The 26,561-nt window shown below is 41.6% G+C and overlaps 2 protein-coding genes across 17 annotated transcripts in view; one reads left to right on the plus strand and one right to left on the minus strand.

Annotated features, from left to right (window-relative positions):
- Positions 1 to 3,430: 3,430 nt before the first annotated feature.
- trmt13 (tRNA methyltransferase 13 homolog) lies at positions 3,431 to 13,256 on the minus strand. Of its 2 annotated transcripts, XM_029146042.3 has the most exons (11): positions 9,084 to 12,218; positions 8,891 to 8,940; positions 8,700 to 8,766; positions 8,554 to 8,613; positions 8,419 to 8,488; positions 6,190 to 6,296; positions 5,672 to 5,857; positions 5,424 to 5,496; positions 5,274 to 5,348; positions 4,744 to 5,134; positions 3,431 to 4,092 (listed from the first exon to the last, which is right to left on the minus strand). In XM_029146042.3, the coding sequence occupies exons 1-11, from the start codon at positions 9,222 to 9,224 to the stop codon at positions 3,903 to 3,905; spliced, it is 1,410 nt and encodes a 469-aa protein (XP_029001875.1). In that variant the 5' UTR covers positions 9,225 to 12,218; the 3' UTR covers positions 3,431 to 3,902. The 2 variants fall into 2 exon arrangements, with proteins under 2 accessions (XP_029001875.1, XP_029001877.1); XM_029146044.3 differs by lacking the exons at positions 8,700 to 8,766; positions 8,891 to 8,940; positions 9,084 to 12,218 and adding an exon at positions 12,263 to 13,256.
- A 2,668-nt stretch (positions 13,257 to 15,924) lies between these two features.
- The window catches only part of map1sa (microtubule-associated protein 1Sa), a 56,858-nt gene continuing 46,221 nt past the window's right edge, over positions 15,925 to 26,561 (plus strand). For 7 of the 15 annotated variants that reach the window (XM_055508661.1, XM_055508657.1, XM_055508659.1 and 4 more), the window contains exons 1-3: positions 16,019 to 16,159; positions 25,161 to 25,648; positions 26,240 to 26,340. Coding sequence is in view for 1 of the 15 variants with exons in the window: in XM_029146028.3 (XP_029001861.1) it covers positions 15,997 to 16,159 (163 nt within the window). In the remaining 14 variants the exon portion in view is untranslated. Of the gene's footprint in view, positions 16,160 to 25,160; positions 25,649 to 26,239; positions 26,341 to 26,561 lie in introns of all 15 variants that reach the window. The other 8 variants (XM_055508664.1, XM_055508660.1, XM_055508665.1 and 5 more) reach the window with 4 other exon arrangements.

Raw genomic sequence — 26,561 nt, forward strand, 5'->3', positions numbered from 1 at the left:
GACTTTGTGCGTCAGATAAAGAAGTGTGTTGAATACCACGTTATCACTTGCTCATGGCAAACTCAATGATGCTTCCTTAAGGACTGTATTGTATGAAGCCATGGCCATAGTAAACAGTAGATCTCTAACAGTGGATAACTTAAAGGATCCTAAAAGTTTAGAGCCTCTGACTTCCAATCACCTGCTTCAGATGAAAACCAGCACAGCCCTGCCTCCACTGGCTCATTCCATAAGGAAGATCTGTATGGGAAACTGAGATGCCGTTGGGTGCAGTTTCTGACGAAGCAGTTCTGGTACCGTTGGAGAAGGGCGTATGTTTACATAATCATTGCAAGACAAAAATAGCATTTAGCAAAAAGGAACCTAAAGGTGGGCAATGTCGTTTGGATGTGGACAAACTGTTACCTTGAGGTGAATAGAGACTGGGAAGAGTGGTAGAAACTGACAGCAGAGAGGATAGCCTCGTAAGAAGAGTGAAAATCTCCCTTGGAGATAAGAAACTGGACAGTAAAGGTCAACGTTGCAATAAAACTTCAGTTGTTGAGCGACCAGTGCAAAAGCTCATCTTGTTGTTAGAGGGTTCCTAAGGTTATTTTTTCGGTGTAAGGGTTATTTCTGCACTGAAAATTATTCATTGTTGTACGGATTTACATTCACAATTTTGGTGGGAGTGTAAATAATAATATGATTTTTTTATATGGATTTACGTATTGTTTATTGAAGTATGAATGAATGATGTTTTAGTGCGTTTTAAAGTATGCTAATTTTAATGTTGTATTACCATAGCTCTTACGGTGGAGAATGCTGTAACGGACGGTATGCGTATGGAATTTAATAAAGGAACACCAAATCTATCAGTAAAGCGTCATCCTTGATCAAGGGGCCGGCGACATCCGCTCTTGCATCCTGTTGACATGTCTCCCTTGACCGTCCTTAATTAATGCAATCCGGATTCCTTAAACCATTGCGCCCCTCGTCGATGGTTACGTACCAGCTGCCAGTCGGCGTCAGGTTCGGAGCGTGCTGCCCTCCTGCTTCCTTTGATTGTCGAGCTTTTCTTGTGTGCCGTATTGTTGACAAAATGTCGACTTGTTGGATTTTTTTTTCATTTCCTACAAATATAAAGGCAATTGTTAGATTTTATGATTCTTCCAATAATTCATACAATTCACCTTTAACTATACACTCATCTCCAGCTTGTGTTTGGGAATTTCAATTTCTAGATCTGTCTTTTCAATCTTGTGGTACAAGTATAACATTTCCTTGAGATTTAGTTTATACAACTCAATAACCGGTAACTTAAAAGAAGATTTAGAGTTACAAGACATAGTTACTCATTACTCTTACAGAATTGAACTCTGGCATTTAATGAACATCACTGAACGGTGTGCATCTGTGCAGCAGAATGTGACGGACCCTCCTCCTGCTGTTCTTCCACACTCTGGGGCAGAGGGGAGATAATAAAGTCAATATACTTGGAGATCAAGTTGCATCATTTAAGCTACGCAACACAAACATCAGAAATCATGTGATGTGTATAAACTGTATTAATATTACACTTTATAATACTGCTTATCATAATTTAAGCTTTATTTAATCGTATACTTACAACATCCTGGGCTTCTGTTGTGACAGGAAGATTCACATATTACCATCAGAATCTGTTAAGACCAACAAAGAACCCAACCCAGAGCCTAAGAAATGGATATATCAAAAGTAGCCTATGTAATAAATCAAATATATAGGTAGGCCTCTTACATTTTACAAATGCACTTGTATCCTGGGGAGTGAATGGTTCTGATGAACTCCCTCCAGGAATTCCTTCAGCCCCTGCTTTCCAGTGTTCATGCTGAGTGCCTTCTCCTCTGCATGCGTCAGTGGTGGAGGTGCAGGTCCTCCACCAGTTGTTCTAGCCGCTGCCTCCTTTCTGTTGGCTGAGTAGAAGTCAAAAGATTTAACTGTGTGAAAACATTACAGCGATGTTGAAAATGCTGCTGCACTGCTATACTCTGCATGCTATTTAGTTATTTATTATGTCAAATATTGGAGGTCAGGTAGTCTACATCCATGACATGATGGTGCCTTATACCTGTTTGAATTATGTTTTTATATTTTATTTTTAGCCACGTTCTTTTATGTCTGCAGGATTACGCCTACATAAAAACTGAAATTAAATTCTTATATTATTACGTGTTTTGGGTAACTTTTAAAAACCTAATTAGATTAATGTAATAATTGCTCTTCATAAAACTTATTGGATTATTTAATTATCATTACTTTACAAATCCCACATCAACCACAACAGGAATTTTAAAAATGCATAGACATAACACTGCACTTAATTCATACAAACGTCGGTATTTTATGCAATTACTGAAGTAACTCCTTAGATGAGTGAAAAATTACTTCACAAGTCCTTACTTTACGAGTGAAATACTGTATAACAACAATACTAAAATTATTTAGTATGTAGTTACGCTGAACACTGCATGATTAAAATGTAAACTTATGCATTGACTCGAGCAGCTATTTTCTTCTAAGCTAATTCTTTCTCTTTCGCCGTTGCAGCCGTGTTGCTTTTTCTACGGATTATAGGCTTGTAGTCGCTATATGCTTGACGTATCATATCCATTTGTTGTCCTGTTGCCACGGTGACTCGTAATATCTTCACTCCATTGATCAGGGCTTTTTTATCGTCGCGGTGCACGCGCTTAACTCTAAGTCAATCAACTTGGAGTTGCTTAAACCAACTCTTTTCAGCTGTTCTGAAACCGAAAACTCCAGGTTTGTAAACTCAGTGTAAATCAGCTCAGAGTTTAGTTTAAACTCAGTTTGTTAAACCTTCTTCTTGAAACGGACCCCAGAACAGCTGCTGACACTAACACATGTATCACATGTAACACATGTGTGCTAAATTTAACGTAACACCAAGACACAGTGGTCAAAAGTTGATCTGGTTTCCACTGTTCACAAAAAGTGTCTTTAAACATGTTGAATATATCTAATGAAACATACACTGTATAGATTGCTTGCTGGTCCAATGGTTAAGGTTGTGACTCCGAGTTGATTCTTACGGCTGTGGTAACAAGATCGAATTTCGTTAATAGTAATTTTTGCTCGTGTCACAGAATGCGCTTTTTTAATAAGCGAAGCTTCTAAAACAAGACTCAAAAGCTATTACCTGTAGACTTATTCGGTCCTTGTTTCCTTTAAGCTACTTCCGCATCTATAACACGAGCAACGATGAAACTGCGTCAGATTACGTCTTGTAAAACTGTAGACTATTTAGATCGTGTTCAGACGACAAAACATTGTCAAGGCATTGACGACGACAGCACTTTTCATAACGAGACGTCTGATCTGTTGAAAATATGGAAAACCTCTAAAGAAAATACTGCATATATAGAAAGACTGTCGCCAGAGACATGTGTACTTATATTTTAGTGTTTATTAGCCACACCTGTGCACTTTTACTGTATATTTTGGGATTTAGTCATTTTGAAAGTATCATGTTATACTGTAATAGTCAACTTTGACAGTGAATAACTTGACTCTGGTGCATAATGCCAGACCCAGATCACTTTCCCTTGTTCTACTAGAAGTGCTGTGTACTTTTACTGCATAGTTTAGGATTTATTAGTATTTAAATGAGTGAGTGACTGAAACACAATATTGCCTGAAGGTTTTGGTATCCACGTTTTCCCCAACGTGGGATCAATAAAGTTTTATTATTATTATTGATGTTCCCTTTATTTATTATTAAATGGATAGTTTGTTTTTTTAAGAATTCACCACAATTGTTAGCATGGTCAAAGTTCTCTAGACGTAACTGTTGTATCTGAAACTGAGTTTTGTTATATTAAAGATTCAAACTTTATTAAAAACATTTCAACCATATTGCTTCATCCTTGGTGTGAGGACTGAGTCCGTGGCTGTGCCGTCAGCAACATGTTCTCCAGTGTGACCTGGGAGTCGACATAATGCATCAGTTTGCTGTCAAACCCTCTGTTCTGCAGGAAGTGAATTCTGCCGCAGTCAATCAGGAGTTTGCAAAGACGGCCAAAGTGCTCGCGCTCCGGAGCTGACAGAAACCTGCAAACACACAAAAAGCTGGTCAATTCATGTCTATGAAACGACTGTACATGTCTATAGTTACATGGCACATCTCAGGCTAAAGGTGCAGTTTTTGTGGAAACCAATCCCAGAATTAAGCCTCCAGGTGCATATGTCTGCAGGAGTGTGACAATCCTGCCTCTACAAACACCTACAGCTTCTAATATTGTTTACCACATCTAGACAACTAACACTAGCTTCTCCTAACCTGATGCAGCAGTGGCATTCAGGCTGGTTACACATTGTCAGGCTGGAAGTTGGTAATGTAGCACCTTGGACATTATTATGTAGCACAGCTCATCTGTCTCAATACATTTTTGTGATTCCCAAAAGGAGCAACTAAAGGAATATGAATGTAAGCAGGTATTTGTTGCAGTGCTGCTTTGGATGGACCTGGCCTTAGAAATGCCTCAAAGTCCACTGCCCTGCTGGTTATCCAGCTCTCTCTGCTGCTGATCACCTTCATCAGGTGCCTTCAGTCAATCAGCAGCTGGAAAAGTTAACCAATGCCGAGAGTTAACCAACGAGAGTTGGAGAACCATTAGGACGGTGACCGTGGAGGACCAGAACCGACCACCCTCACTTTAATCTAGTACAGTTAGTCACTGAGAGCTGAGCTTTAACATTTACCCAGCCACTGTGTCATTTTCATCTGCTGGTTCATGTTCCTCATCCTCTCCCCTCAGACTGATCCGATTCTGATTGGTCTGTCTGCGACCACATGTAGCCCAGCTAGACATTCGACAGAAAGCTGAGAACTCTTCAGGACCAAGTCCTCGCTGCAGGAAAAACTGTTGACCGACATAGTGAAGCCAGTCACATCGATGGTGACAGCAAAGGGCCACTGCCAGGCCAAGTACCGGTCCAAGGCCAGAGTCAGAGCCAGCAACCACGTCTACACCATCAGGGGCTGGTCCAGAGTCCGGCTCAGCAGCTAGTTCAGATGTTCTGAGGTTTTTTTGTGGTGGTTTGGTACCTCCTCTGCGTTCTGCTGTTTCCAACAAACAGCGCAGAGCCAGATCTGGGCAGAGTAAGAATAAAAATGCCTTTATAAGCCCAACAGTGGGGAAAAACATCTTACAACAGAAAGCAGAATAAATGACTTTACATTCTCCAAGACCATTAATGAGACTTCTAGATCTGAAGCAGACTGGTCTTACCTGTCGCTGCTCCACACAGATGTTTTCCAACTCCAACTAATGGCAGATTCTTCTGTCTGATGAATGTGACTTTACCTGGAAACAGACATTCATGTATCAGAGAAAAGAGGTCTTACCTAAACCACTAGTGACTACATGGTGATCTCGTACTTAAATCCAGATGCTGAATGTCAACCTGCAGTCTCTCAAAATGAACCCCAACATCCTGATGTTTCCCATCCACCTGAAACAACACAGAACTGTTCAGACCCATTTCGTTTAACAAAGTAAAATGTCTGACAAACTGTGGTCCAATCATGCTCCTTGTTACTGTTAAGTTAGAGGGAGCAGCAGTTGGAAGAGTCAGGACGTAGGCAAGAACTTGGAGTTGGGACTGTAGTTAAGATGTTCCAACATGCCTTGAAGCGGGTACTACAGCGCTCCACCAGAACCAGCTGCAGATCTCTACCAGTCTGTGGGTAGTCCTGGGTCTTCAGAGCCTCATGGATCCAATGAGACAACTTCCCTCGACCTGCTCCAAACTCCACAAAGCACCGTCCATTCCCCAGCAGCCCCATCGCCTCCAGGTGACCTAAGATAGAGGACTGAGCATACCTGGAAATGTAAGGGACCGAAATCTGGTCCTATGGAAAGTGTCAAATTTAAAATTCACCTACCAAAACAGAACATGTTTTGGCCCCAGAAATTGAATGCAGTTCAGGGACAAAACAAGTCCTTGTTTCACAATGTTATACCTAGAGTAAAGGTGTCAAACTGCGTTCCATGGGGGCCGGTGTCCCTGGTGGTTTTCAAACTCTCCAGCAGCTGACTGACATAACACACCTGATGTAGGTAATTAGCAGGCTCTGGGTAAGGGAGAGTTGGAAAACCAGCAAGGGACTGGTATGAGTTTGACACCCCTGACCAAGAGGTTTACCTGTTGTTTGAGGTGTTTGTAGGCCGAGACTCCGTTCTTTGGGTTGTGGAGTTCTTCGTGAAGGACGGGGTGAGACAGAACTCTGTCCTCCACATCACACTGCAGCCCTGAAAGAGTCCAACACAAACAAACCAGCCACAATCTAAATGTGTCCAGCTGAACCTCTTAATGTGACTGTTGCTAAATGTTCATAACTCACCTGTTACTTTTTAGTGGGCAGCTCTCATACTATTGAGATCTTCGATCTTTATCTACTATATCTTTATTGTTATTCTTATTATTTCGCCCCGTTTTTCGGCCGCTATCTACTTCTCAACCCTTCATCGTAGAATCATTGTTCAACATTCTCAACGTACGTCATCGTTAGACGACCAATGCTGTTAATTTTCACGTTTTCAGCTTTTCAACTTTTAACGTTATTAAACGTTTTTCATCGTGTTTTTATAATGGTCGTCCATGAGAATCATCATTTAACTTTTTGTCAACTTCCCTCTTTTCGTCAGCTTCTGTCATTGTCATACTTTGGCGTAGAAACGTCATTTCAACTTCAAAAGCATCTATTATTGTTCAACTTGCTCCTTGTAAAGCAGCGTCCTCGTATCTTCTATACTTTTTAACTTGAGTGTTTAAATTTAGTGTGTTTTTTGTTACATTTTCAGCTTTTCCATTAGTGTGTATTTTGTGAGCTAGAGTGCGTGATGTCACAGCTAGAGTGCGCGGGCTCGTTTTTTAAAAGACAGAACTTCCGTTTTAATTCGTCACTACAGCCACAATTTTCACTCTATCAATGTAATTATTTCACTAAACCGTAGTCATACGTGTCTTCTTTCTAATGATGTGTCTGGCTATACCCTCAGACCTATACTTTAGTCGCTATCAACCTCAAAGCGCACAGAGATCCTGAATTTCTCCCACAGACTCTAATGATAATTTTCGGTAGACGTCTGGGGAAACTGTGGACACGACCGTGGCTACAAGCTTTCATCCTCAAACATAAAATTAACTCAAGTTGTTTAGGGAAGCATTGGGATTCATAAAATGAAAATATTTTTGTAATAACTATTATGGTTTTGCTGGAACAAGCCTATTTATCAAGGCTGAAAGTCTGCTTTCACAGAGCGAGCTTGATCTTCCCGCCTTTCGTCTCCATGGCAACGGCGCAGTTGCAGATTTGACTGACAGGTCAAACTCCTGATGCTCAGTGTAAACAGCAGTTCAATGCTTATTACGGATTAGTCAAGTACAGTATTGAATGTGTGGTAATTAAGCACACACTTCCTTTAAATAATTTCAAAATAAAAGCATCAAGCCAAACAATTAGCTTTAATAGCAATATTTCTACTCTTGGATGGGTAATTTAAAGATAGATTAACAGTTTAGTAATTACCCACACATATGATTATTTAAAGACTAATTGAGTTACGCTATTACCCCGACACATTTCCTCTAAATAATTTCAAAATAAAAGCACCAATTACAACTTATTACCTTTAATGGCAAGATTGATTACAACATTTCTGGTTCTAAATACTTACCAATCGTTAATGAGACTATTTTACAATTCAGTAAATAACCACTCACACTTATTAGGGTGTTTTTATTCTGAAAGGGCTTAATCTAAATCTTTTGCTCTAATATTCTTGCTATTGAATGATAAATTATTACTATCTAATGACTATTTTATAGTTTAGTAATCACTCACAAATGACCTCTAAATCTTTTCAAGATGAAAGCACCAATGTAATTTATTACCTTAAATGGCAAGATTTTTGTTTCTGACTGGTAAATTTTTACTAGTTATTAAACTATTACAGAGTTAAGTAATTATTTACAAATACTTTCCTCAAATGAAAAAGCTAGTCAGCTTATTTATGATTGTCAACAATGCACCTTGGTCAACTTTTTAATCTTTGACATCTTTTTACCTTGGTCAACTTTTGAATCATTGTCATTTTAACCTTGTCATAAAAAGACCTTGGTCATCTTTTTAATCGCCATATTTTGTCATCGTTTTCTTGTTTTCACCATTTTCATTGTTTTGTCATAGTCAACTTTGTGACGTCAGCAGCTTAATTAGCATTTGGCATCGTTGCAGCAGCAGATCAGCTCTCCCACGTAATTTCTCGAGAAATTACTTTTTCTAGTTGTATTAGATATTTTCTGGTGGATTCTGGGAAAATTTTAGATCAAGCTGAAATTGCCATGTTTAACAGAAAACAGGCAACTCACCTGTGAATGCAGACTTTAGTTTGTTCACCAGACTCTCCAACTGCATCCTGCTGAAATCACACAGACTCACCTGGAACATAAACATTACGTCAATGAGTGACAAAGCTGCTCCACCTGCAGCAGGGCAGCCATTACCTGTTGCAGCATCTTCTGTCCATCAGCTACTCCAGCATTAATGTTCTCCACATAATAAACCTGCAGAGCATCACAAACACACACTCACAATGTGGCTGTTCTCCGTCTGACAGTGTGCAATGAGGATCAGTGGACAGAGGCCGTACAGGTTTGGCTCTGCTTCTGTTGTTGCATTTTTTCAGGTGTTTGTCCAGTTTGTCTTCACTCACGGTACTAAATTTCCAGAAACAGAGACATTCACAGAACCAGCGATGAACCTTTTACTTTAACACATGACCACTAACAGCAATCCTTGTTCTCCAGTTTAAACGACGTATATAATAGGAAAATGGCTCACTGCTTGGGGTCCAGAGGACAAACTATCCTCCTGCTGCTGCCACCCTCCTCCTGAAAGCAAACACACGGTGACACGTGTAATTGGACTTTCACTGTTCTCCAGAACCCACGGTAAGCTAACACCTGACACGCTTATTGGCGTCCGAGGAATACTGTTTTAGACCGTGTTCTAATTACTGTTTCTATGAACTCACCATAATGGCATGCTCTCCGCAGAACCTTTTCCCGCTCCTGACGACCATTTTACAGAAACGTTTCTTCTTTTCCACATAAAACCCGCATTGGCCGAGTACGGGCACAGAGGACGCAGAGGCCGCCATGATGGAGAAATACATTCAAGGACCGTAGGAAATACACGAGTTACACGACGCCATCATGCATCCAGCTCTCAAAAGGAATAACCGAAAAGAACCCCCGCAGAAAACTCGTCTTGTTATGAGCCACCATCCCTTTACTATATATGTATATTTTCACCAAAATATACTGAATGAATTAATTAGTTAATGGAAATGAGCGCTGATTCTTCAAAGTTCTTCTTCTTCTTCTTCGTATTCTTTGGGGTTTACGGCAGCCGGCATCCAAAGTGGTTGCATTGCTGCCCTCTACAGGAAAAATCTTAAATCCTCTTAACCAGACCCGATGCTCTCATGAACATAAATACAGGCTGCCTATCAGCGCCCCTGCTGGTCAGCATGTCACTCAGCTTTACTTCTATTCTTCTCCTGCTGAAATTCTCCATCATAACTTCCCTTTCACAGCTGTATCTTCTACATCTCATCATCACACGTTCTACAGTTACCACCACTTGACACTGCCTGCACAGCTCATCATCATGTTTCCCCAGTATATGTAGCGTACTGTTTAAGTTATTGTGTCCCATTCGTAGACTGGTAAAAGCCACTTCTTCTCTTCTTTTCCTGCTCCACCCTCTGTCCTCTCCCACTTTCTTCTGCAACCTATTCAGTTGTCTCCTAATCCCAGTACTGCTGCCTTTTTTCATTTACCTTCCTTCACACCACACTCTTCCCCTCAGACTTTGACAACGCAACAGTGAGGTCAGTTTGAACACGCTTTAGACCCTCCGTTGCTAATTTATGAGCTTTTTCATTACCAAAAATTCCTTAATGAGCAGGTATGCACACAAACTGAACTACCACATTCTGTTCTACTACTACTCCTGATTATAATGACAGAATATTCACCAGTAATTCCTGTCTATATTTAGATGTTCCAGCCCTAATGCTGTGCAGAACTCCAACGCAACTAACAATGCATACATATCCACTGAATACATGCTCAGGTCATTTGATGTTCTTTTAACCATGTCTGTGCTATGACTCTGCACTGTAACTGCAGCACAGGTTCTATCAGTTCTAGGATCCTTAGATCCATCTGTATACACATGAACGAACCCTGGGTATTGCCTTCCTGCATACAAATAAAACTCCATATTTTAATCCCCACACTCCTTTCCTTTTTTAATACTCAACATCTCCAGATCCACAACTGGACTCTCCATCCTCCATATTGACATCTTTGGCCAAAATACCGTCAGACTAAACTCCCACACCAATACACCCATTTCTCTAGCTGACTCTCCTCCCCCCCTGACTAAAACTCTATGCCCTGGCTTTCCCAGCACTACTCCAAAATCTCTTTTGTAGGGTGTTCACCCATAAACCCTTCCAAACCTAACCAGTAGCTAACTAAAATCTGCTTTCTATGCAACCATAGAGGCATCTCCATCATTTCCACCCGCATGGCACACACTGGGGAGGTTTTAGTCACTCCAATGCACAGTCTAGTGGCTTTGGATTGAATAATATCAAGCCTTGTTTTTACTGCTGTATGCAGTATGCTATACTCCCGTAGTCTAAACGACACCGTATCAAGGTTCTATAAATGCTTTTTAGTGAAAAAGCATCAGCTCCCCACTCCAGTCCTGCCAAACACCTCATAACATTCAGTACTTTCTTACACCTCTTCAATACATCATCAATGTGCTCCTTCCATGTTAATCTGAAATCCAATGTCATCCCCAAAAAACTAAATGAATCAACCTGTTCTAACAAAACCCCATAAAACTTTATTTCACACTGCTCTTTTTTCCTCCTTTCAGTAAAGAGCATCACCTTACTTTTCTCTATTGAGAAGTGAAAGCTTCATTTCATCCCCTATTCCTCTACTGTACTTTGGTTATCCCATCCTAAATTTTACTACCTAGGTGTTTTTTATTTCTTCCCCTCTTCCATAATGCTCCATCATCAGCGAATAATGTTCTTCCTAAACTCTAAGGCACATTATTAAAAATGTTGTTGATCATGACCAGGAACAAGGTAGGACTACTTACACTACCTTGAGGAGTGCCATTCTCCACCTCGATTTCTACCGACAGCTCCCGACCCACCGTCATCTGAATACATCTGCTATCCAAAAAAATAATTTATCCAATTAAATAACCTTCCACTCACACCCAGCCCATGTAACTTATTCATCAGACTATCCTTCAACATCATATCATAAGCCTTTTCCACATCAATAAACAGCACCTACCAGCTTCTTGTTAACGCAAGCCCTTCTTATCTCATGCGCCAAACACAGCCCTAGATCCATAGTTCCTCTTCCCCTCCTAAAACCACTTTGACTTTTATTTATCAGATTTTGTTTCTCTTAAAGTACGTCAGTCTCTCATCTACTCTTTATGGATTCTTTCCATAATTTTACAAACGTTAGATGTTAAGTTTATAGGCCTATAGCTGCCCAGATTACTCGGATCCTTCCCTGGTTTTCCTAATTTCTTTCATCCTTTTGGCACCTTACCCATTTCCCATATTCTATTAAACATAGACAACAGCTTACATAACCCAACTTTGCCAAGATGCTTAAGCATTATATAACAGATGTAATCTTTCCCTGGAGCAGTATTATTCTCTCTATTGCTCTCACCAACTCTCCCATTGTAAATGACACATTTACTTCATCATCAACGTCCTCTTTCCTTCCCAGTGCATCTTTGTTTTCCTCCTTCGCCTGCTCTCTCCCTCTTCGTTCATTTACTGACAGGTTCTCAGATGAATGCACTTTACCAAAACTGCTGACCAACATGTCTGCTTTGTTCTTATCAGTAATAGCTGTAATTCCCTCACTCACTATCACTGGATTTCCCGTCAGGTTTTGGTTTTGTTTCCTGTTTTAGTCTAAAGGACTTCCTGTTTTCATCCCTGTTGTCAGGTTTTGGTTTTGTTTCCTGCCTTATTTTGAGAGGACTTCTGGTTTCATCCATGTCACAGCTGTTTCCTGTCACTCACGGTTCACCATGCACACCTGTCAATAATTAGCAATCAGTCTTCAGTATTTAAGCGCCAGTACTGACCATAGCCAGTTGCCAGATCGTTGTGAATACAAGTCGTCACGTTGCATCAGATACCAGTTCAGCTCATCTCGTTTCCGATCCTGTTCCGCACTTCTGACCGCCGACTTCTACTCAACCCGGACTGGTACTGTAGCCGTGATTAATATGTTGTTGAACCTTGCCTGTCTTAGAGATGGCGAAATCGAAGCCTCGTGAATCACTGAGCAACTATGATACAGTTGGGCTGAAATCGACACATTGCTCGACACCATCACGACACAGTCACAACAGCGACATCTGCTGGTTGTGCATGAGAACTGCTTGAGCAGACTGACCATCAAACCCTCGCTGATACGTGATTGTTCAGGACCACAGTCTATGTTTTATTGTCAAATAAAACTTGTTTAATCAAAGGTGTGTAATTGTGTTTCTCTCTGGATAATAATGTATAAGTAGCCTTGATGTGGCAAACATGTTTGATGTCCGATGTTATTAGAGCTGTATTTGTTCTTCTGCAACTCTGTTTATTACTACGTTGAGGAGACATGTTTGTCAGTTAGTTTAATCAAAGACCTTTATTTCATTTTATTTTTCCACAGAACATGACTTTAATCACATTCTCACCACCTCTCCAGCTTTAGAGAGGAGCCGTTTGCACGGCACTGATGTCTGACTAATAAAGATATTTGTATTGGAATTGCGACTTGTCAAAATGTAGTTTTAGTCTTTAATTACATTTTGAACTTGTCATAAATACATTACAGATGTCTGAAATGTGAAACCTGTCTATCTTATAGATCATCTATCATCTTATAGATCATCTCCGGACCGCTTGCCACGTTTATAAAGCTCTGACATATTAAAACAACCGTCCGTTCATACTGCACTTAAGTCGCTCGGCAGTCACGTGACGTATCGACACCTCTCGCTCTCATTGGTCACGTGATTCGGAACGCGCTCGAGATTCTGCTTGACGACACTTCCGCTTCAAAAGATCGATGCTGAGTCGAGCGGGAGGTCTCGAGTTGGACATCTCTAGCCTGTCTATGGACCCAATTAAGCCTGCTCCTTTTGTACTTAAATCCTATGTTCTATTGTGTATGACCTGGACTGTCTGTGACAACGATTACTGAAATTAACTCTGATTTTTCACCACCTACCTCGTGTCCTGGCACTGTGCATGTGGGTCCGCTCTCTGCCGCAGCCTGACATCCCCACTCTCTCCCTTCACCCCCCATCTTCTTTATCATTTTCCAGATATCCCCTACTGTCACAGCCTGGACCCTTATTTTGCTGTTGCCTGTTTTATTTTGTCAGATTTCCAGGTTTTGTTCTGTTTGGTTAGTTTCTGCTTTATGTTTCTAGTCACGTGCCTTCTCAGTTGTTTCAGTAATCAACTCTGTTTATTTAATCACCAGTCCTTACCTCAGTTCCCCGTCAGATTGTTGGATCACCTTACATGTGTCGACTCTCCAGCATTTATCCCGTGTGTCAGTTCTGTCTGTTGTTTAACTGTGTCATGCCCGATCCCTGTCTGTACCGTTTGGATTCTGCCTGTTGGACATATCTCCTACATTAGCTTCTCTGCACTGGCTGCCTATAAAATGTAGGATAGAATTTAAAATTCTCCTACTCACCTACAAAGTACTCAATGATAAAGCTCCTTCTTATCTTAAAGACCTCATAGTTCCTTATGCTCCCAGCAGAACGCTTCGTTCTCAGAGCGCTGGGCTACTTGTGGTTCCTAGAGTCTTTAAATGTAGAACGGGAGGCAGAGCTTTTAGCTACCAAGCTCCTCTCCTCTGGAACCAGCTCCCTCTTCAGGTTCGAGAAGCTGACACACTCTTCACCTTTAAGATTAGGCTTAAAACCTTCCTTTTTGATCAAGCTTATAGTTAGGGATGGTTCAGGTCACTGGCAATGATTGTTAGTCACAGGAACCATCTCTTAGTTAAGCTGCAATAGACATAGACTGCTGGGGGACTTAATTTATACACTGAGCTCCTCTGTTTCCTTCTACCTCTTCTGTCCAATAACCTCCCATCATTGTCCCATGTTCAACTAACCTTGTCTCTTTCTCTCCAGTAGTTGTGCTTCTCTCTCTCTCTCTCTCTCTCTCTCTCTGTTAGGGAAATCGTTAGTTCCCTTTGTAAATCTTAAATAAAGCAGACACAATCAGTTGAGACCTTCTTCAGGATTTTACTTGCAAGGAGTGAGCAGTTTACAGCAAAGGCAACTTCCTCTCACTGAAGAGAAGACAAGGATTCAGCTCATAATATGTATTGCATTCTGGGAGGTGCATAGTCACACAGTACGTGGGAAATATTTTCTGCACAAAGCATTGGGCTCATCAGATAAGGATGCTACACACCGGTACTCCCTATTTCTTGCAGAGCAGAAGGGAGGAAACTTCAAAGCTACAGCACAGCTAATGAGGCTTCAGCAAAATATGTTTCAATGATTAAATGTAGTATTTTTCCAACACTCTCTCTCTCTCTCGCTCTCTCTCCTCCACTCTGTCCTCACCTACAGGTATCATAGGACTCAAAGTTTGGTGTCTGTGATGGGCAGCTGCAGATCCAACCATCCTGCCTGTATCCAGTCCCTGGTCCAACCGTCCTGCCTGTGCTCTTGTTGTTGTTGTTGTTGTTGTTGTTGTTGTTGTTGTTGTTGTTGTTGTTGTTGTTGTTGTTGTTGTTGTTGTTGTTGTTGTTGTTGTTGTTGTTGTTGTTGTTGTTGTTGTTGTTGTTGTTGTTGTTGTTGTTGTTGTTGTTGTTGTTGTTGTTGTTGTGCTTTTCTCTCTCCCTCTATCCCATCACCCCAACCGGTCAAAGCAGATGGCCGCCCACATCCAGCCTGGTTCTGCTGGAGGTTTCTTCCTCGTTAGAGAGGGAGTTTTTCCCTCTCCACTGTTGCTGTCAAATTAAATGCTTGCTGTGTGTGGGATTTGTTAGGTTTAGTTGTGTGAGGTCTTAAACCTTACTTTGTAAAGTGCCTTGAGATAACTTTGTTGTGATTTGGCGCTATATAAATAAAATTGAAATGAATTGGACTGAACCTTGCATGAAGATTGCCCGCCATAGCCTGATCCCTGTCTGTACCGTTGCCTGCATCGAGTCTTTGGCTTCCGACTTTTGCCTGTCTGACTACGAGCCTTAAAAAACTCTCAGCAAATTGCAGCCCTACCCCCTTTATTACACCATGGCACAGCATTTTCCCACCTCTTGTGTGTGCAGGTATACCACGCAGTTGGATCCCAGCTCATATGAAAAGAAATTTCAATAACAGGCAAATATGAAGAAAAATTCATCTAATCCATACCCAGCCATTGTAAGATGCAATTTCCCCGCTGTTGGGATTAAAACGTTATTATTCTAATTTGCATTAAACATAACTATACAGAGTTAACAATAAGCTACAGTAATTGTTATATCAAATACAAAAGGCATACAACTGGAATACACAGGAAAAGGGATGATACTACTGAAGATTAAAAGGAAAGAAAGACAGCTGACAAAAAAAATGACAAATGTAACAATATGAGAGAACATAATGTAGAGAGACAGACAGAAAAAATGGTAAACACAATAATTATTTTGGACGGGTTCAGGAGGTCCCAAGGACTGGACTATGTAAAAGAATATAACGTGGAAATGTAGGTCCTGCAACTCCAATCCACAAGGTGGCGCAATTGCATCGAAAATTTGTTTTTCTACCCTCCAGTAAACAGAAAGAAAGAAACCGTCCAAGCCAATATGGCGACGGCAGCAAAGGTAGTGACGGAGAAGGGCGGCGGTTTCAGTTCTTCTTTTCACGGATCTTCTCGGTCTTTGCCAGCAGACTATTCGGTGCTGGTTGTGGTGGGGACACTGCGGCCTGTAGGGCTGCTGGAGCAACTGCTGGGGCAGATAGATTCAGGTAAGTGAAGGTAACCGGTAGGAGACACTCGGTCCGGTCCACAGAGCGGAAAGTCCACCTGGCCTTTCACAATAAAACCCACGACGTGTGTTCTCGCTCTCCTACCTTTAAACGTGTTGGTTAGTTTTAAAGTGCAGTAACAGACATAGAACATCTGTTGGGGATCAGATAACTTTCTGCTGCTGGTAACACGCTAACTTAGTTTCCTTCTTCACAGTTGGCACGTGATGACGTGTTCGCGTCCTGTCAAACAGCTGTTTCTAGGTCTTGGTTACATTTAGGCTTCCTGTCCAACCCAAATCCCGAAAAATTATTTTTAGACAAAGGATTGTGTAAAATTGTTGGTTTCTCCGAAATTGGCTTAATTCTTGTGACTGAATTTTAGTAAGTAGTTCTCATACTGAGTCAGTCTGATGCAGTGGCGCCCCCAAGGGGTGGCCATGGCCCCCCATGAAAAATTATTCAGGGCATACTCACCTTATAGGCATGTTCAAGCAATAGATAAATACAAACCCTAAATAAATACAAAACAAAACTACAATGAATAAGTAATCAAGCAGATTGTTAAATAAGGAAAACACATAAATATACACCCCTGTCCACTGAACTGCTGCCAATCAGTTTCAACTGGCTGGGAGCAGCAAAACCAATCTCCACCTGTGGGGGCGATAATGTCCCACATGGGGCTCTACTGCTTTGACAGAAAAAGTAGAAGAAGCAGTTGACAATATGCAATAGGGTATAATAAATAAAATAAAAACACATTTTTGCAACCTGTAAGAAAGTACACTGACTGTGTGTCAATTTACAGACAGTAATGTGCGTTGTGTTCTTTTAAAATGTTTGTGTTTCTCAAAATTGAGGTTGAAGTGATGTTTATTGTTGCTTTAACAGAAAAGAGTCAAGGAGCATGCCTCAAAAGCCATCCACTGTACTCAGTCATTCATTATAAGCCCAATTTGGTATGCCCAATTTGTTGGCAATATTCATCACGTTTTCGCTGAAAAAGCGACTTATTGGTGTGATTGGGGTGCAATGTCTTTGCTCATACATGATTGAGAAAGAGACATTAAAAATGGTTTGTGACACACACACACACACACACACACACACACACACACACACACACACACACACACACACACACACACACAGGCACATCAAACCCTAAGCCGCCTGGAGGCATGGGAATTGGGCCCGAAAGCCTACATTGTGACCACATTTACTCTGGTCTGCAGATTCTGAAGTAAAGGTCCAGTTTGGCAACACCTGTCAGAACACAAGGAGCTTCTTTAGAAGGAGCTGGGACTTGAGTCAAAGTTCAGCCCAGCACCTATCTCCGGCCTACCTTCTGTAGATGATCAGCAGATTGTCGTCTTTACAACTGCGGTGTGTCTGTGCCGTGTTCTCAGCCTGAGGACTCACAGCTGCTGTTTCACTTCACATGATCATGGAGAACAACAATCCTTCAGTTCAGTTTAAGTTTTCACTGCTGCTGGGACTCATCTCAGCTGAGAGTCCCAGTCTCTAAGTCTGAGAATGTGGTGAGTGGGTCATTTTAGGATGACAGTATAGTAAAATATAGGTGCCTCACAGGAGAACGGTTCCCTTCAGAAGCTGCTGTACCACACCATGGTGGTCTTCAGTTTTGGGTAGTAAACCTGTAATTTGTTTGCCATTGAATCACAGGGTTTTTCTTCTTTACTTTAATTACTAAGCATGCACTCTTAGTTATTTGAATTAAATGCACGCTTTCTTCAGATCCTTCCAGAATAAAAGCACCCATTCAAATTTCACAATTTATTAGTAGTAATTCTGCTTTATGACTAGTTAATAAGAGTATTTTACAAATCAACAATTATCCACTACGCTACCTCCAAATCTTTTTTTAAGTCAAAGAACCATTTCAGATCCTTAGCTTTAATAGCACAAACTCTGAGCCTAGTATTATAATATATTAATACAGTTCCTGACAAAGATTTTCAGCTTTGTCCTGTTCTTTCTAGCTATACTTTCAATGTATGAACCACTTTCAACTATTTGTTTTAATGTTTCAGCTTTTCTTGAAAAGTAAATTCAACATTACACATTCAACAATATTTGCAAATCTTTAGCGCAATGCATCATGGGTAATGATCAATAGTAACCATTACCCATGATGCATTGGTAACAGAACCTAGTGTGACAACTAGTGACCCTTGCAATGCTTGCATTAGAATGTCCACCTTTTGTATGGAGTTTACACAAGTGTTACGCTATCATTATCTGCTTTTTATGCTAAACAATATGTTAATACTACTGAATATTACAGTGTTTTCCCATTCAGAGAAAGTTGTTCAGCTATTTGCTCTCTAAGCTCTGATTTCCTGTGGCTAAATGTCATAAATCCTCGACTCTGAAGTGGGAGACCAGAGTGTATATGTTTAATGTGTTGCCAATGTTTAGTTGTATTATAGATGTTTCTGTAGCATTTTACGTTTTTTCAATTAGTATGCATAGTGCTGATTCAAGTAATGATATCAGTACCTACTGTGGCTGAGTGGTTAAAGTGTTTCATTACGACCCTGGATACCCTGGTTCGATTCCTTAATTAAGACATGTTTTCCCGCATAAATCAAATTAATGATTTAAAGGACAGTAGTAAAAACATGTGAAATTTAATATTTTTGTTAAAATTAAACTGTTTTTGCTTGTGCACATTCTGTTCTGCACTTATTGCTCTTCAGATGCAGAGCAATAAGTGCAATAAGTAAATTTACACAGATACATTCAGCTAAACCTGAAATGTCTGAATTACTTGTAGCTATATTTTCAATGTTTGAGCTACTTTCAGCAATACATTCAGCATTATAGCATTCGCTTCATTGACAAGTCAAACTCACGATGCTCAGTGTTGTAGCGGTTTCAAATTAATAGTTTGATATTAATGCAGAAACATTACTATTTGTGTGTGTGTGTGTGTGTGTGTGTGTGTGTGTGTGTGTGTGTGTGTGTGTGTGTGTGTGTGTGTGTGTGTGTGTGTGTGTGTGTGTGTGTGTGTGTGTGTGTGTGTGTGTGTGTGTGTGTGTGTGTGTGTGTGTGTGTGAAAACCTAGCGAATACACACCACATTAACGTGACTTATGTCCTGCATTTTCCCTGCCATTGTTGTTTAACAGCGCGACAGTCACTTGGTAGTGGTCAATTCAATTCAATTCAATTTTATTTATATAGCGCCAAATCACAACAAAGTTATTTCAAGGCACTTTACAAAGTAAGGTTTAAAACCTCACACAACTAAACCCAACAAATCCCACATACAGCAAGCATTTAATTTGACAGCAACAGTGGAGAGGAAAAACTCCCTCTCTAACGAGGAAGAAACCTCCAGCAGAACCAGACTGGATGTGGGCGGCCATCTGCCTCGACCGGTTGGGGTGAGAGGATAGAGAGATAGAAAAGCACAGCAACAGCAACAACAAGCAACAACAGAGCACAGGCAGGATGGTAGGACCAGGGACTGGATGCAGGCAGGATGGTTGGATCCGCAGCTGCCCATCACAGACACCAAACTTTGAGTCCAATGATACCTGTGGGTGAGGACAGAGAGGGAGAAAGAGTGGGGGTGGGGGGGGGAGAGAGGAGAGAAGCACAACTACTGGACAGAAAGAGACAAGCTTAGTTAAACATGGGACAATGATGGGAGGTTATGGGACAGAGGAGGTAGAAGGAAACAGAGGAGCTCAGTGTATAAATTAAGTCCCCCAGCAGTCTATGTCTATTGCAGCTTAACTAAGAGATGGTTCCTGTGACTAACAATAATTGCCAGTGACCTGAACCATCTCTAACTATAAGCTTTATCAAAAAGGAAGGTTTTAAGCCTAATCTTAAAGGTGGAGAGTGTGTCAGCTTCTCGAACCTGAAGAGGGAGCTGGTTCCAGAGGAGAGGAGCTTGGTAGCTAAAAGCTCTGCCCCCTGTTCTACATTTAAACACTCTAGGAACCGCAAGTAGCCCAGCGCTCTGAGAACGAAGTGTTCTGCTGGGAGCATAAGGAACTATAAGGTCTTTAAGATAAGAAGGAACTTTATCATTGAGTACTTTGTATGTGAGTAGGAGAATTTTAAATTCTATCCTACATTTTACAGGCAGCCAGTGCAGAGAAGCTAATGTAGGAGAAATGTGATCTCTCTTTCTAAGTCCTGTCAGAACTCTGGCTGCAGCATTTTGAATGAGCTGTAGGTTTTTTAAGGAGCTGTTAGGACATCCTATGAGTAAGGAGTTACAGTAGTCCAGCCTAGAGGTAACAAATGCATGGATCAGTTTCTCTGCATCGCTCTGAGAGAGGATGCTTCTGATTTTAACTATATTTCTAAGGTGGAAGTAGGCGGTTCTGGAGATTTGTTTAATGTATGATGTAAAAGAGAGATCCTGGTCAAAGATGACACCAAGGTTCCTCACAGTAGAATCTGAAGCTAATGTTATGCCATCCAGGGTGGCTATCTGACTCAATAGTGTCTCTCTCAGATTTTTAGGCCCAACAATAAGAATCTCGGTTTTATCTGAGTTTAGTTGAAGGAAGTTTTGGGACATCCAGGATTTGATGTCTTTTAAACAACCCTAAATTTTGACTAGTTGATCTGTTTCATTTGGTTCCAAGGACATGTATAGCTGAGTATCATCTGCGTAAAAATGAAAATTAATAGAATGCTTTCTAATAATCTCACCTAGAGGAGACATGTATAAGCTAAACAGAATTGGACCCAGCACAGAACCCTGTGGAACTCCATAGCTAATCCTTGTGCGTGTGGAGAATTTATCATTAACATGAACAAACTGGAATCTGTTCAACAAATAGGATTTAAACCATCCCAATGCTGTTCCATTAATCCCGATTCTATGTTCTAGTGTCTGTAATAGAATGTGATGATCAATTGTATCAAATGCAGCACTAAGATCTAACAGGACAAGGACAGAAACTAGACCATTGTCCGAAGCTAATAGAAGATCATTAGTGACTCTAACCAGAGCTGTTTCTGTGCTATGATGTTTTCTAAATCCTGACTGAAAATCTTCATACAGGTTATTCCCACTAAGGTGGTCAGATAATTGTTTAGCCACGATTTTTTCCAGAATCTTGGAAATAAAGGGTAAATTTGAAATGGGCCTATAGTTGGCTAGTTGTCCAGGGTCAAGGGTTGGTTTTTTCAATAGAGGTTTGACCACAGCCACCTTAAAAGCCTGTGGTACATAGCCTAGTTGTAAAGATTGGTTGATTTGATTTAATATGGATGAGCTGATTAAAGGTAGAACTTCTTTGAGTAATCTGGTTGGGATTGGATCTAAAAGACAAGTGGACGACTTGGAAGAGTTGATTATTGAGGTTAACTCCATATGAGTTATGGGGGAGAAGCTGTCTAGGTAAGACAGAGGATTTAATAAATTTAAAGTTAATGGATCTAGACAGTGCTTTCTGTCATTTGGAAGAAGTCGCTGCTGAATGTTTTTTCTAATGATAATAATTTTATTAGTAAAGTAGTTCATAAAGTCATTGCTGCTGAGATTTAAGGGGATAGTAGACTCAATACAGCTATGACTCTTTGTCAGCCTGGCTACAGTGCTGAAAAGAAACCTGGGGTTGTTTTTGTTTTCCTCAATTAGGGAGGAATAATATGTTTTTCTAGCAGCACAAAGTGCTTTTTTATATTTCATTAGACTGTCCTTCCATGCAATGCAGTTTACATTTATTTTGTTGGAACGCCACTGTCTTTCTAGTTGTCTAGTCCTTTGCTTTAGACTGCGGATGTCTGAGTTATACCACGGAGCTAACCTCCTCTGATTCACTGTCTTCTTCTTCAGAGGAGCCACTGTGTCTAACATTGTACGTAGAGAAGCTGCAGCATCATCTACAAGACAGTCAACCTGTTCATAAGGATTAAGGTGACTGTTCTCTGTGTATCTGCAAGACATTGAGGCAAAAGATGATGGAATCATCTGCTTGAATCTGGCAACAGCATTGTCAGATAAACATCTGCTATAGTAACATTTCTTTCCAGCTGTTATAGGGTCAGTTGTGCTAAATTCAAAAGTTAATAAGAAATGGTCAGATAACAGAGGGTTTTGGGGAAGAACTATTAAATTATCAATTTCAACTCCATATGTCAGGACAAGATCTAGAGTGTGGTTAAAACGATGAGTGGGTTGATTTACCTGCTGTGTAAAACCAATAGTGTCTATTAATGAGTTAAAAGCAGTGCTGAGACAGTTGCTGTCAACATCTACGTGAATGTTAAAGTCTCCCACTACAATGACTTTATCTGTGCTAAGAACTAAGTCAGATAAGAATTCAGAGAATTCAGTTAAGAACTCTGAATATGGAGCAGGAGGACGGTAAACAATACAAAACACAACTGGTTTCTGAGTTTTAGAGTCTGGGTGAGAAAGGCTCAGTGAGGCTCTCAAATGAGTTATAACTATGTTTAGGTTTAGGAGTAATTAATAAATCTGATTTATAAACTGCTGCTACTCCTCCACCTCTACCTGTACTTCTTGGAACATGATAGTTGATGTGACTCATTGGAGTCGACTCATTTAAAGTAACATATTCATCCTGCTGCAGCCAGGTTTCAGTGAGACAGAACAGATCTATGTGATGGTCACTTATCAAGTCATTTATTAAAAAGGATTTAGATGAGAGAGATCTGATATTTAATAAACCACACTTTATTAGCTTACTATTACTTTGTTCCGTAAGAGGAACTGTTTTGATGTTTATTAAATTCTGGTAAGTCACTCCTCTTTGATTTGTTTGTGACTTGTATAGTTTAGGTGGTCGAGAAGCAGACACAGTCTCTATGCGATAACTAAGACTAAGAGTGGGTCGCGGCTGTAGAGAACATGCAGAGAGGCGTGTAAGACTGCGACTCTGCGTCCTGGGCTCCACTCTGAGTTGTCACGGAGTGGGGGGACTAAGCAACATGGCCATGTTACTAGAGAGCAGAGAGGCTCCGTTCAACGTGGGGTGGACGCCGTCTCTTCTAATCAGCCCAGGTTTTCCCCAAAAAGTGCTCCAATTAGCCACAAAGCCCACATCGTTTGCAGGACACCACCTAGACAACCAGCGGTGGAGCGATGACAGCCGGCTATACATGTCATCGCTGGTCACATTGGGGAGGGGTCCAGAGAAAACTACGGAGTCCGACATTGTTTTGGCGAACGAACACACCGACTCAATGTTAGTTTTAGTGACTTCCGATTGGCGTAACCGGGCGTCATTAGCTCCTGCCAGTATTACGATCTTAGCGTACTTACGCTTATCCTTAGACAGGAGCTTAAGATAAGACTCAATGTCGCCCGCTCTGGCCCCAGGCAAACACCTAACTATGACCGCTGGATTCTCTAACTTCACGTTTCGGACTATGGAGTCACCAATGATCAGAGTGGGTTTCTCAGCGGGTGTGTCGCTGAGTGGGGAAAATCTGTTTGAAACGTGAAGCGGTTGGTGGTGCACCGTGGGTGCCTGCCTAAAGCTACGTTTCTTACGAGCCGTGACCCAGTCGTTGCCCAGCTGCCTGGGACCTGCCGGGGGACTGGTAGCAGCTAAGCTAGGAGGCTCCGCACCGGCTAAAGGGACCTGGCTAGCTGGCCTGTTTTCTAAAGTGCGAAGCCGAGACTCTAAGTCTAACAACCTCGCCTCCAACCCTGCAACTATCCATCCATCCATCCATTTTCTTAACCGCTTACTCCCTAGTGCGGGGTCACGGGGGTGCTGGAGCCTATCCCAGCTGGCTACGGGCGAGAGGCAGGGTACACCCTGGATGGGTCGCCAGGGCAACACATAGACACACAACCATTCACACACACACTCACACCTACGGGCAATGGAGAGAAGCCAATCAACCTAATGCACGTCTTTGGACCGTGGGAGGAAGCCGGAGAACCCGGAGAGAACCCACGCAAACACGGGGAGAACGTGCAAACTCCACACAGAAAGGCACCAGGTCCGCCTCCGGGAATCGAACCCAGAACCTTCTTGCTGTGAGGCGACAGTGCTACCCACCGCACCACCGTGCCGCCCCACCCTGCAACTAGCGTACACCTATTACAGATACCATTACCATCACTAAAGGAGGCGGAGGATAAGCTAAACATAAGACACACCGAGCACCGAACAGAGCGAGAGGGAGAGGAAAAGAGGGAAGCCATAGCAGGAAAGTAAGCTAGGAGCTACGCTAGCGGAGAAAACACTTAGATAACAGTGTAAATTAGCAGGACGTTTAATGAAAGGAAAAGATGCTTGAGTGTTACAAGCTTGTTTTGAAACTTTTAGCAGTCGCTATCGGATATAAAACGATAATATTTAGAAAAGAGCGGAGAGTAACGCTGTACACACACAGCGGCAGCAAACCTCAGTAACCGGAAGTGACGCGATACGCTTACCGTCAGTCAGCCGTCAGTCAGTTGGCATCAGTCAACACAAAGACCTCCACATGACACCTGAACCAACAAATGAACAATCAATTAAGGATTCGTATGAATGAATCGTGAACAAACTGGAGGGATTCCGCTTGCTATAGAGCCTGTGTGGCTTGGCTGTCACGTGACAATTGAATGAACGAACAAATGAACGATCTTTAAGGATTCATATGAAAGAATCACAAAAGAACTGTAGTACTAGCTGCACGCCACAGAGCCTGAGCTGTGAACAATAACGAGAATGATGGCCTAAACCGTTCCTTAAAATGGGAAGCGCATGTTTTGATTGTGTTCAAAACGTAACATTAATATTGTGGCAGAGTATACCACAAAATCAACATGTTGATATGATTATTAATTAAAGTATTAATTTACAAACACACTTTATATTATATACAAAACACACTGCACACATCTACAAGAAGTAAAGACCACTAATTAATTATGATTCCATCCATCCATTTTCAACCACTTATCCGGGGCTGGGTCGCGGGGGCAGCAGTCTGAGCAACGAGTTTCAAACATCTCTCTCCCCGGACACTTCCTCCAGCTCTTCTGGTGGGACCCCAAGGCATTCCCAGGCCAGCCGAGAGACATGGTCTTTCCAGCGAGTCCTGGGTCTTTCCCGGGGCCTCCTACCGGTGGGACATGCCCGGAACACCTCTCCAGGGAGGCGTCCAGGAGGCATCCAAACCTTCTCAACCTTTCTAGGTGCCTCAGCCACCCTGCGGAGAAAACTAATTTTGGCTGCTTGTATCTGTGATTTTGTCCTTTCTGTCATGACCCAAAGCTTATGGCCATAGGTGAGGGTAGGAACGCAGATTGACCGGTAAATTGAGAGCTTTGCCTTTTGGCTCAGCTCCCTCTTCACCACGACAGATCCCGGCCTGCGCCTAGAAGTTCTGTCCATAAAAATAATGAACAGAACATGAGACAGAGGGCAGCCCTGCCGAAGTCCAACATGCATTGGGGACAGGTCTGACTTAGCTCTGATTAAAGAAAGGATCTGTTCCTACAGTCTGTCATCCACTCACTGTAGTAAGTATCTTTATACTTATAATATCTTAATATGTCAGTTTGTGTGTTTGAAATGTAGTAACCCACATGTGTAAGGCAAGCTAATAGCTAGCTATGCTAACGGCTACAGCCAGTCGACCGAGCCTTTGTTACATTGAAATTTGCTTCTGTGGACTACTGCAACCACACACCTGTGTGGAGAAAATGGCTAACGGCTATCGGCCTTCAGGTGTCTACGGGCCGGGAGCGGTGGATGAAATGTGCCGCCAGTCCTATTTGTGTATTGCGTTAGTCTTTAGCGTGCCATTAGCCCTTTGCACTTTTAGAGCTACAGCTGGGTGATCACTACCATAAAAATTGCAGATGAATGCAGTTATGTCTGTTATTACTCTGTCCTGTTTCACAGCCTAAATCGATTTGGGATTTGGGGTTATGCCAATTTTCAAATTTTGTGTTGTGTTGCAAGCTTGGTTGCTAATTAATCAGGTCTGTACAAGTGCTGCTTATCTCGTCAGTTACCTATAGCTTGTGTACCATGGCCATTATATTTGTAGAACTATTACAATAATACAATTTACAGTAAATGTAACATTGTCTTTTTCTATACTGTAGGAGGGCTCATCCCATTTACCACCAGGCAAGGAGGTTGTCAGACAGAGAAATCACAGTGACTGTTGGTACACAGACATCTGTTGCTCATCTCAGTAGTGAAGGTATGTACATTTACCAACAGTAAGATCATTTCCTGGGCAATAGTATAGAGCAGGGGTGCTCAATACATCGATTGCGATCTACCAGTCGATCGCCAAGGTACTATTAGTAGATCGCATGGCAATAAAAAATAAACGTCAGCCTATCATCCATTCCGTCTCTTGATTGATATACATGACAGCCAGTCATATGGCATCTGATTTTTTTGACATGCGCAAAAAAT

The sequence above is a fragment of the Betta splendens genome, chromosome 4 (assembly GCF_900634795.4).
Source record: "Betta splendens chromosome 4, fBetSpl5.4, whole genome shotgun sequence".
Classification (NCBI taxonomy): domain Eukaryota; kingdom Metazoa; phylum Chordata; class Actinopteri; order Anabantiformes; family Osphronemidae; genus Betta; species Betta splendens.

Bases quoted from the DNA above. Each gene is read 5' to 3' on its own strand.
- trmt13 (XM_029146042.3), bottom strand. From the start codon at position 9,224: ATGTATTTCTCCATCATGGCGGCCTCTGCGTCCTCTGTGCCCGTACTC. The intron at 8,941-9,083 runs GTGAGTTCATAG...GTTTGCTTTCAG, and splicing joins GCGGAGAGCATGCCATTATG to GAGGAGGGTGGCAGCAGCAG. The intron at 5,349-5,423 runs GTACGAGATCAC...GTCTGTTTCCAG, and splicing joins CATTCAGCATCTGGATTTAA to GTAAAGTCACATTCATCAGA.